Source organism: Haliotis rubra, unplaced genomic scaffold (genome assembly GCF_003918875.1).
Source record: "Haliotis rubra isolate DU_JTF1 unplaced genomic scaffold, ASM391887v1 Scf168, whole genome shotgun sequence".
In the NCBI taxonomy this organism is placed as follows: domain Eukaryota; kingdom Metazoa; phylum Mollusca; class Gastropoda; order Lepetellida; family Haliotidae; genus Haliotis; species Haliotis rubra.
The window spans coordinates 1,043,113-1,056,626 of record NW_025765647.1 but is presented as its reverse complement, the minus strand read 5'-3'; the positions used below and the strand labels follow the sequence as shown (position 1 = coordinate 1,056,626).

The following is a 13,514-nucleotide window of genomic DNA, read 5'->3' as shown; positions in this document are numbered from 1 at the left end:
AAGTAAACAGGGATACTTTTCAGGCTAAGGGAATATATATTCAATATGGTTCAAGCAGGCTAATGGATGGATATAAACAGCTTCATTTGACTTTTGGTCAGATGGGCTGGATGCAGATGAAGGTGGGATCATCTTTCCAAAACAAACTATCAGCATCAGGTGCACACCATTTAAACTTCCCACTCATGCACAATCGTCAGCAATCATTGTGTTACAATACAGTATATGTCCAGTGCTGCTTGTTAATGTAATACAGGTAACCCTGAAAGAGCACCTGCCTCGTGAACTGGTGATATATTCTACTTGCTGAAGGCCTGCCATCATGGTGATAGAAAAGGGCAGTTAAATTATTAATCATAGGTAAAATAGTTATTGTTGTTTTTAAACACGTAATTTGAGTAGGTAAATTTATTTTTCTTTCAAATTATCACGAAGTTACAGACACAATATTTATTTTTATAAGACATTTACCTGAGTACATTCATTAATATATCTTTTAAAGGTTAGCGAATGGGCCCCAGGTTGTCCGTGATCAAGTGTAGTGCGATGGGTGAAGCAAGTGGCCTGTCTCAACAAACCTCCACAAGATTCATTTACATAACTAATCCTTAATTAGCTAGGGTTAATCAATTCTATCAGATAGGCTACTCCACTGTCTTACAACTGGCAGTTCTCACAATTGGGAGTTCTCACGAATGGGAGTAGACCTGTCCACCTCAGTATTAGTGTATTAAATGACAAACACACAGTGCTTGGCATTGCCTACTCCCTGACAGCAGGCCAAAGGTTTGTTGCCGACAATTCAGATCCTGAAGTCTTATTGGAACCAACATATTGAGGGATACATTTTTGAAAATTGAGTCCACATCTCTTATTGATTCTCCAGTTTCTAAATCAATATGCAAAGATACAGTACACATCACCAAGATACAAAACATCCTTATGTCAAAACAAAAAACTAACTGGGTATTCTTGAGTCTCACCTTTCTTTAGCTAGTATCACGGAGACGCCCACCACTTTAGCCAGATCCTCAGCTGTCAGGGAGCCCTTTTCTTCAACCTGTACATCATAAACATACTATTACAGAACTGATGTAATGGAGGTAGAAGTGTTATAAGAATTATGACAGTCACATGCTGTAGTCAAGACAATTGTGAAGGAAAACCCAGTTCTATTGATAGTCAACTTCTTTATTGCAATGAGTGCGACGTTTTGGCGTAGATACTAACACTGTTATTATGGTAGTGATCATCTTGTGCATGTACATTATTTGGTCAAATTGTGTTTGTATACTATTTGAATACTAGGGGTGGGTATTGCAGAGAATTTTCATATTGCGATATATTGCGATGCGGAAGCATATATTGCGATATGTATTGCAATATATTGCAAGGATTATTTTTTTAACAAAAACTAATAATAATCGAGTTAATGCTTGATTATAAAGCAAAAACACAACAAAATCACTATGATTGATTAACCTTTTATAAAAAAATTTAATCATGACAAAACAAAAATGTAAGTAACATTTGGCACTAATGAAACAGGGAAAAGAACAATTAAAAAAATGGAAATATCCGAAGATTTCCGAGTGTTACAAAGTTTTCTGAATGCATGTCAAAATACCGTTTTTTGATCAGCGTATCGCAATACGTATCCTTTTCATGTCTGAACGGGTAAATACCGGTAAACTGGTTATATTGCGCAGCCCTATTGAATACATAGGTATGGCATCAACTGGCAAATGCTTGGCTTCAACTGGCAATATCGAACCTGTTTCCTTATATACTGTCACTAGTCATCTCTAACACATTGCTGCAAAGTATACTGTATATGTTCACTTCACATTTTGAACCTTTGAACAGGGGGAATATTACCTTATAAATGTGCAAAAAGAATTTAGATGTCAGTGTTTGTGGTTTAATGCCACAGTCAGCAACATTTCAACTATATGATGGCAGTCAGAAAATAATGCAATGGACCATGACCAACAATCAATGCCATTGTTTGTTGTTTATCACACTCAGCAATATTCCAGCTATATGGCAGCAGTCGGTTAATAATCTAGTCTGGACCAGAAAATTCAGTGATCAACAGCATGAGCATCAATCTACACAATTGGGATACGATGATGTGTCAACCAAGTCAGCGAACCTGACCACCTTATCCCATTTGTCACCTCTTACGACAAGCATGGGTTGCTGAAGATCAGTTCTAACCCAGATCTCCATGGTTTTCCATGCTATTGGAATCAATGACACACAATAAGTTACTGAGTACTGAGTATGTCTACCCATCCAAAGCCTTCTTAAACAAGCACAGATACTTGACTGAGACGAGTTCAAGTTGATCATTTAGTTGATAGACCATCTTATTGATTACATAGTACTGAGAGAATTTGTATTTCAGTCACAAAAACACAAGTATGGGAGGAAAACCTAAAGCGATGCAGATTAGCTTTCCTCTAGTGATGGTACAGTAGAACATGGATATAGCGAACACGGATATAGCGTACAAACGGATATAGCGAACAAATTTAAAAGTCCCGTCAATAGTCCTTTATAATATCATTAAAATTATACGTGAATAACGAACTCGTGAGTAGCGAATTAACGGCTATAGCGAACTGATTTACTACCCCCAAGACCCAATTAACGACGTGATTAGCGAACTCACTCAGTGTCAGCTCAGCCACTTAGCGGTATACATCAACCTTGTTGGCGGCGAATCAACATTGTTTGATGGTCATTAATTAATTAACAAAACAAACATATCGTGTTTAAAAGCTTGACTGGTATACAGGTCTTCAGTTCACTCTCGTCTCTGTGGCAGACAAACGTAAAGCTATCACCTTTGACACCAAGCTTCAGATAATTCAGGCTGTAGATTCAGGTGTAAAATCTAAGACAAACATCACTTTCGACTTTGGCATTCCAAAATCCACTCCCAGTTCCATTATTAAGAATCGCGAATCTATTCTTGCAAATAGATGCAGTTGACAAAATGAAGTCGGCAAGACGTGGTGTGCAGAGCAAAATTGTGGACTTTGTTAAACACAGTTAAGTTATACATTGTTGAGATTGTTGTGATTGTTAAACATGTTCTAGCTAATGTCTGTCAATGATAAATTCAGAATTTTAATGTTATGTCAATGTACAAGAATAAAGATTTGTAGCCTCAGCATATACATGTCTCTACATCTCTACAATCCAAGATGGCGGTCAAATGTGAATATCGAACAACGGATATAGTGAACTAAATTTCTTGGTCCCTTGGAGTTTGTTACATCCATGTTCTACTGTACTTCTAAATCATACCCACCAGAGAGCTTGTCTTTGTGATAACCTCCTCTTCATTCTGACTTTTAGACTGCAACACCATCACACCACTGTCAAATGTCCGCAGTCTGGAAGGAACACAAACACCACATTTCTATAAACACTTGTCACAACACATGCATAGTACCCTCATACAACTGGTTCTCTTCCACGATAAGGCCAATTTATCTTTCAAATCTTCACTAAAAATTTGGGCATAAGGTGAGGTGAGGTGAAATTGGGTTTAACGTCGCGCTGAAGAATATTTCGCTCATATGACGACGTGCATGCGCGCGCGTGTATCTGAGGCTGCTTGTACTAGCCCAGAATGAAGCTGGTTTTATAGTGCTAGCCCACTGAGATACCAAGCCGCAGTGAAGCATGAATACCCCACTCAGACACATTATACTGACTCCGAGCCGACCAGTCCTTGTTGTACCCATTAATGCCGAGCACCAGGCAGGGACCAACAAGTACCATATTTTAACGTCTTTTGGTATGACGTGGTCGGGGATCGAACCCGCAACCTTCTGCTCTCCAGGCGGACGCTCTAACCACTACACCACGGAGGCGGCCTGTGATGAAGGAGTAAGAATGTACTCTGAAATGTTGTATTCCTCAAAATAAAGAAGTTGACATCCATAAATTCTTGCCTTCATGTGTATCAATTCTAAATACTGTGGGGTGGTGGGTTAGCCTAATGGTTTAAGCGTTGTCTCGTCACGCAGAAGACCGGGTTCAAATCCCCACATGGGCACAATGTGTGAAGCCCATTTCTGGTGTCCCCGCCATGATATTGCTGGAATATTGCTAAAAGCGGCGTAAAACCAAACTCAGTCAGTCAGTCAGTCTAAATGCTGTTCTGGACATTGTCAAGCATGATCATTGACTGAGTAGTGACTGATGAATTGACTGATTAGTTGATTGAAATACTATATTGTAAAGAGGGAACTTTGACATGTATGCATTAGTCCATCCATATATCCATCTATCCATCATTCTACAAGCAAAGGCCAGGTGTGAAAAAAATATCCACAGGAAATTCATGTAAGTGAAGATTAAAGGCACTATTTCAAACCAAACTTCTCAAAAAATAAACAACGCTTTTCTCCAATAATACTAACTATCGGCCCTCAGGGAAACTAAAATATGATTTGTTTTAAAATAAATTACAAATTCAGATTACGATATTTTTAAATAAATTAATGCAACCTTGCATTAAATCAACTCTCGCGCCCTCTACTGACCGAACATTATTTCAAGCAAACCTGATAGAATTATGTCCCTTGGAGCACTCTCCACAAATATCCTAAAACACAACATGTGATTGAAACCAGTTTGGCAAACACTGACAACACCGCGTGCGACAATTTTCGATGTATGGATCAATCGTTTACATTCCATATATGGCAAGTGTTCTCAGTTTGCAAGCTGTTCGCCTGGAAGTTTCAATTATCGATTTCCGGCAAGTCATGAGGGATAAGAAGTCTTTTATTGCATCCATAGGAAGCTAAAGTGAGTGCATATGCCAGTGTATGAAATAAGGCCCGTCCGACCGCCCAAGACGGGCTAAATTTCTGCTGGACGGTCTAACTTTACAGCTAGCCAGCCCGATGGACGGGTGAAAAAAAATATTCCAATAACATGCCCACTGGAACTGACTGGTTAAATCTCTTCTGGGCTGATAAGTTTTTGAAGTTACCAGCCCAGATGTCTAGCTGGGTTTTTGGCTTATTTCATACACTGCATATGCCCCAATATATATAATATAGCCCAAATATTGTCAAAAATGTGTAACATTGTGCCTTTAAGAACTTTTAAGCTGTAAATTTATAAACTTCATTGATTAAATGCACAGATGCTCCCTGATATGAAACACTAGCAGGCCCTGTTTGTTCTTTTTAGTGGAATACAGTGTATACTTTAACACATTTGGTAACTAAAATATGCTGTCTGGATCTGAAACTGTATTTCCCAACTTATGAAGCGTTTTATGAAGCCTATATTTCATGCCACATACACGACGTCCGGTACATGAAGTTTCTGGATATCTGAGATGAAGATAAAGGGGGGGGGCTACTATATTTAAGCAATTATGGCGATCACAAACTCACTATCGTTCAACCATGTCATTTTACGCAACAACTCATACTACACTCTCTTATCATACTCTCTGGCAACTGGCACATAAACACCCTAATTATATATCTTCCTTGCAATTTTGTGTCAAAATATTATCAAGAGGTAAAATCTCAAAAGAGTGTGCTCTTTGTAATAAACAAACATTTGACTATGATTTCCATATGCTTCTCCACTGTGAAAACTTAATACAACAACAAAATGATTTCTTTGCATACTTAATTGATAAACTTGATGTTGAAACTTACGTAATATTTGAAATGCACGGTGAACAAGATATGTTGTCATTTCTCTTTGGAGCAGAAAACGACTTTTATAACTCTATAGATTCAACACTGGGAAACCATACTGTTACGCTTTTAAATGTATGTATATGACCTGAAACCTCACCTTGTGAACTGTTATACAGAATGATTCTCTTGTCATAAATTTCTGTACATAAGTCTCTAAACATCCAATTGTAAATATTTATGTACGTGATGTAATAATATGATGTTTTGTTTGTAATCATCAGTAATTACTGGAGGAAATAAAGTCTCTCTCTGTGCAGGGGTCCACTGATAGTGGTTATGTACAGCGAGCGCACCAGTGATAGTGATCACATTTTCGGGAATATTTGCGGCAAGTGTGTAAAAATTTGAGATCTGAAGTAACATATGGGTGATACACAGTAATTGTTTAGGAGTGATGTCAAGCTGAATATTTGGGCCTTTCATATTTGTCTTTACTTTAACATATTGACGCCATGTCACGTGATACCCTCTCTGCTTATTAACTATCGGGTGTTTCCGTTATAGGCGGAAGTATCAGCACATTTTTTTTTATTTATTGTGATTTACAAACTTTTTGTTCAATTTTAATCAGGGAAATGACTTTTAGAATGCCTTTACCCAAAGAAAAGTTTTGGTTTCGTTAGTATTCTTCTTAATATACAAACTCAGCTTGCCCAATCTATGGGATTAAGCAGATAAGTTAATGGCTCAATCTACGGTAATGAGCACTACTAATTGCGTAATGTGACAGGGTTTGGGCAGAGCTTCGCCCATTCTCAGGGACTATGCAAATATCTTGCGTAATTCACAGATGGAGCAATTCCGTAAATAACGCATTACATATACAAGCTATCCAACTATCCAATGTCCTAGCTATCCATGACCACCAGACACTGTAACAAGTAGACGAGATGTTGGTCTAGGATAGGAATAGAAACGGGTGTCTGACTGAACAGTCTGTCCAGGACTGTCAGTCTGACCAAGCCTAGCTCCCATTTCTTCAGTCCAGCTTTATGAGATTACCTGACAGGCAGCCTGAGGAGTTCCATCAGTTCACAGGCATGCAGCAGGTCCTCCGGGGACAGCAGCTGCAACACACACAACACTATCACAACACCATCACTGCAACACACACAACACCATCACTGCAACATACACAACACCATCACTGAAACATACACAACACCATCACTGCAACATACACACAACACCACTGCAACACACACAACACCATCACTGCAACACACACAACACCATCACTGAAACACACACACCATCACTGCAACACACACAACACCATCACTGCAACATACACAACACCATCACTGCAACATACACAACACCATCACTGCAACATACACATCACCATCACTGCAACATGCACAACACCATCACTGCAACATACACAATACCATCACTGCAACATACACAACACCATCACTGCAACACACACAACACCATCACTGCAACACACAAAACACCATCACTGCAACACACACAACGCCATCACTGAAACACACATACCATCACTGCAACATACACAACACTATCACAAGACCATCACTGCAACATACACAACACCATCACTAAAACACACACACCATCACTGCAACACACACACACCATCATTGCAACACACACACCATCACTACAACATACACAACACCATCACTGCAACATACACAATACCATCACTGCAACATACACAATACCATCACTGCAACATACACAACACCATCACTGCAACACACACAACACCATCACTGCAACACACAACACCATCACTGCAACACACACACCATCACTGCAACACACACAATCACTGCAACAGACATACCATCACCGCAACACACACACACATCACCGCAACACACATACCATCACTGCAACACACACACACACACAATCACCACAACACACACACCATCACTGCAACACACACACCATCACTGCAACATGCACAACACCATCACTGCAACACACACACCATCACTGCAACACACACAATCACTGCAACAGACATACCATCACCGCAACACACACACATCATCACAACACACATACCATCACCGCAACACACACACACACAATCACCACAACACACACACAACACCATCACTGCAACATACACAACACCATCACTGCAACACACACAACACCATCACTGCAACACACACACCATCACTGCAACACACACAACACCATCACTGCAACACACACACCATCACTGAAACATACACAACACCATCACTGCAACATACACACCATCACTGCAACACACACAACACCATCACTGCAACACACACAACACACCATCACTGAAACACACACACCATCACTGCAACACACACAACACCATCACTGCAACATACACAACACCATCACTGCAACATACACAACACCATCACTGCAACACACACATCACCATCACTGCAACATGCACAACACCATCACTGCAACATACACAATACCATCACTGCAACATACACAACACCATCACTGCAACACACACAACACCATCACTGCAACACACACAACACCATCACTGCAACACACACAACACCATCACTGCAACACACATACCATCACTGCAACATACACAACACTATCACAAGACCATCACTGCAACATACACAACACCATCACTAAAACACACACACCATCACTGCAACACACACACACATCATTGCAACACACACACCATCACTACAACATACACAACACCATCACTGCAACATACACAATACCACCATCACTGCAACATACACAACACCATCACTGCAACATACACAACACCATCACTGCAACACACACAACACCATCACTGCAACACACACAACACCATCACTGCAACATACACACACCATCACTGCAACACACACAATCACTGCAACAGACATACCATCACCGCAACATACACAACACCATCACTGCGAACACACATGCACCATCACTGCAACACACACATACACAATCACCACAACACACAACACATCACTGCAACACACAACACCATCACTGCAACATGCACAACACCATCACTGCAACACACATACACCATCACTGCAACACACACAATCACTGCAACAGACATACCATCACCGCGAACACACACACATCATCACTGCAACATACATACACCATCACCGCATCATACACAACAACATCACCACAAACACACAACACCATCACTGCAACATACACAACACCATCACTGCAACACACACACAACACCATCACTGCAACATCACAACACCATCACTGCAACACACACAACACCATCACTGCAACACACACACCATCACTGCAACACACACACAACACCATCACTGCAACACACACACCATCACTGCAACACACATAACACCATCACTGCAACACACACACACCACCATCGCGAACACATACACATCACCAAGAACACACAACAATAATAATAATAATCAATCACAACAACACACCATCATCACTGCAACACACACCATCACTGCAACATACACAACACCATCACTGCAACATACACAACACCATCACTGCAACATACACAAACACCATCACTGCAACATACACAACACCATCACTGCAACATACACAACACCATCACTGCAACACACACAACACCATCACTGCAACATACACAACACCATCACTACAACATACACACACCATCACTGCAACACACACACCATCACTGCAACACACACAACACCATCACTGCAACACACACACCATCACTGCAACACACACAATCACTGCAACAGACATACCATCACCGCGCTCACAATAATAACACATCACCGCAACACACATACCATCACCGCAACACACACACACAATCACCACAACACACACAACACCATCACTGCAACACACACAGCACCATCACTGCAACACACACAGCACCATCACTGCAACACACACACACACACACAATCACCACAACACACACAGCACCATCACTGCAACACACACAGCACCATCACTGCAACACACACACCATCACTGCAACACAAACTCCAGGACATATGAAGATCAAGACATGTGAGGAGATACAGATTATCTCACCAGAAGGAAAAGCATTCACCCTGACCATGAAACAGTTTCAGTGGTCTTGATTTATCTTATGATGGGAGATGAGGACCTACACTGCCTTCAACAGCACACAGCGAAACAGAATGTAAGGTACTGGATGGAGACAAGAGCATAAAGTACTGTTGATCTTTGCTTCCCTCAACAGTGCACAGGGGCACAGAGCATAAGGTACTGCATGAAGACAGAGCATAAGTTACTGGGGACCTATGTTTCCCTTAACATCGCATAGGGACACAGAGCATAAGGTACTGGATGGAGACAGAGCATAAGGTACTGGATACCTATTCTTCCCTCAACCCCATACATGGACACAGAGCATAAGGTACTGGATGGAGACAGAGCATAAGGTACTGGGGACCTATTCTTCCCTCAACCCCACACAGGGACACAGAGCATAAGGTACTGCATGAAGACAGAGCATAAGGTACTGGGGACCTATTCTTCCCTCACTGACTGACTGACTGAGTTTGGTTTTACGCCGCTTTTAGCAATATTCCAGCAACATCACGGCAGGGGACACCAGAAATGGGCTTCACACATTGTACCCATGTGGGGATTCGAACCCGGGTCTTCGGCATGACGAGCCAACGCTTTTAACCATTAGGCTACCCCACTGCCCCACTCTTCCCTCAACCCCACACAGGGACACAGAGCATAAGGTACTGGATGGAGACAGAGTTTAAGGTACTGGAGAACTGTTCTACTTCAAATCATGAACCCACCTCCATTCCTCTGGCTCTGTTCACACGACAGTAGACATCAGTCAAGGTCATCATCCCACCAGCCTCCTGCAAATACACAATAATAATCATCATTCACCAGGAATCTTTCCATAATATTTCATTAGATTCTCAGTTCTATTCTAAAAGAGTGTCAATACACACTTACAACTTATAAATTCAATCAATTTTAAATTCATCTTAAGAATCACGAATAACTGGTACTGTCACCACGTGCAATGTACCCGCTTACATTACAAATATTTTCATTAATGTTCTACAAGAAAAAGACACAGCACTGTTGTCCTGAAGGTAATTTCTTGCAGCAGATGGATTGAGCTTACCAGTTGTCACAACCTGCTTACGGCTTGATGCTGCATATTCAACTTTATCTTCCAAAACTGGCTCCCACAGTAGATACTGCTTGTGTGAGATCAAGTGATATCTACAAGCGATATCTACACCCTTATATCTCACCCTCATGTCTTCTAAAATCAAATATATCAGTTCCCAACTGCACAGATCGATGTTCATGCTGTTGATCACTGGATTATTTACAGACCGCCGCCATATAGCTTGAATATTGCTGAGTGCGGCGTAAAACATAACTCACTCACTCACTCTGATATCAAATATATGTACGAGTGTTGATGAGGGTGAGATTCTCTATTTATCATCCCAAACTGTGTTCCACTGGAGATATTGATTGTGTGAGATCAAACGATATCTCCTAACCTGACGATGTCACAATGCTATGACATTGCTGCACTGCAAGTCTTATGGCACTACCATGTTCAGAGATGTACATGTTTCATTGAAAACTAATGAAAAGAGACGTTAGATGATAAATAGAATCTCATCCTCATGTCTGCTGATATCAATAATATCAACTTTTGTTAATAAAAGTAAAAATATCCTCTTATATTTGTAACTTTATCAACTCATGTTGCTATAATTGATATCAGTAGACACATGGGTGAGATTCTCTCTGTCTTCAACATTTCTGTGACTTAGTGAATATGGTTTTAAGCCACTTTCAGCAATATTTCATCAGTACAACAATGGGCGACACCAAAATGGACTTCACACATTGTACTTTGTGGGAAATCAACCAGAGGTCTTTAACTAATACTTTAACCACTAGCCTACCCCACAGCCCCTCAACATTTCTGTCATCATATCCCAATTGAGTAGATCGATGAGTGAGTGAGTGAGTTTAGTTTTACGCCGCTTTTAGCAATATTCCAGCAATATCGCGGGGGGACACCAGAAATGGGCTTAACACATTGTACCCATGTGGGGAATCGAACCAAGGTCTTCGGCATGATGAGCGAACGCTTTAACCACTAGGCTACCCCACCGCCCCAGTAGATCGATGATCGTGCTGTTGACAGACTACCAGAATATTCTGGGTATGATGTTAAACAACAAATCAACAACCAACCTGACATTTCTGCCTGCAATACAATACAAATAACTTAATGAATTTTTCAACAGAAAAGTAAACAAACATAAACCTCCTGGCATTATACTACCCAGTCACTCTGATGATCCAGATATCCGATGAGGACTGCAAGTTAACATCTGACAGCCCAATAAGGGAGACAACTGCACATAGCGTCTCAGTTTCGTTCAGTAAAATCATAGTTACAAGGACTGAACAACATCCCAACATTGTGTTCAGATATGCGAGTGAGTGAGTTTGGTTTTACACCACTTTTAGCAATATTCCAGCAATATCACAGCGAGGCACAGAAGAAATGGGATTCACACATGTGGGGAATCAAACTGTTTTTCAGTCTGGCGAGTGAACACCTTTTCGGGTTTGGAAAACCTTACCTACTAGCAGAGGCCCAGATAAGCTGCGTAACCGGGTAAAATAAGCACTGAAAATTTCCAATTACACATTGAAAAATAATTGTTGCGTACCAATTACACATTGAAAATGTTTGATACTCAAAAAGTTTAAAACATATGCGTACGGAATAAATTCATAAAAATCGCTTGCGTAATGAAACAGACATCGATTGCTATGAAGTTGTACTGTTAGTATAGGACTAGTGTTGTACTGTCAGTATAGGATGAGTGATTTTTTACGAAATCATTTCCATTATATTTAACTTGGTTTTGATTAGGTACGACATGAGGCAGAACATACCTGCTTAGTAAACATACTCAATGACATATACTTAGGTGAGTAAAATGACTGAAATACGCACATATTTGAAAGCAGTGGGTAACGGAAAATGAAATACCCACTCAACATTTAAAATACCTACTCCAAAAAAATACAGTGGGTACAGTACCCACATGAGCTCAATCTTATCTGGAGCTCTGTACTAGGCTACCCTATCCCTCTGTGTTCAGATGAAGGTATTAGGTTTATTACTGTTTGGATTCACTCGACAAAAATCTGATCCAGTAACACTATTCAAGTCCTATGCCGAAATTAGACAGAATGTAGGTGTGGACTAATATTCAATTTAAGACAGAGGAAAGCAGTGCACTGGTAGGTCGTACCTCTACAGGTTTCTCCAGCACTGAGACAAGTTGTTTTGCCAGCTCTACGTAGTACTTGTCCCCTGTCCCATGTGTCTCTCTCGTCACAGGGTTCGGAATGCCCATACTTAGCAGATACGACTTGAACTTCACCGTCTGAAAATAGAAGTAACGTCAAATTATTTTCTCCTTGACCAGTTTCTTCTTGACTAGTTTCTAATCATCACTAGGTGAATGAGTACTATGCTGGGATCAAAGCTAATTTAGATCAGTATTTCTGGTTGGCGAGAGAGCTGATGTTTCATGTCACATCCGATTTCTTCAGCAACGTAACAGCATATTTCAGCCATCCCATGTTATGTCAAGTTTAGCTGGGTGGCCACAGTGCAGGACATAGATACTTACAGCTTTATTTCCACATCCACCAACACTGTACCAACCAAATATCATAACCTTGTAAATCTGTCAACTGATC

At 40.7% G+C, this 13,514-nt stretch overlaps 1 protein-coding gene across 1 annotated transcript in view; it reads right to left on the bottom strand.

The window, feature by feature from the left end:
• Positions 1–13,514, bottom strand: part of LOC124272278 (vacuolar protein-sorting-associated protein 36-like) — a 48,840-nt gene that overhangs the window by 1,717 nt on the left and 33,609 nt on the right. The window contains exons 8-12 of the mRNA XM_046707444.1: positions 13,061–13,195; positions 10,544–10,609; positions 6,753–6,817; positions 3,323–3,407; positions 984–1,060 (exon numbers count right to left, since the gene is read on the bottom strand). Coding sequence (XP_046563400.1) covers positions 984–1,060; positions 3,323–3,407; positions 6,753–6,817; positions 10,544–10,609; positions 13,061–13,195 — 428 coding nt within the window. The remainder of the gene's footprint in view (positions 1–983; positions 1,061–3,322; positions 3,408–6,752; positions 6,818–10,543; positions 10,610–13,060; positions 13,196–13,514) is intronic.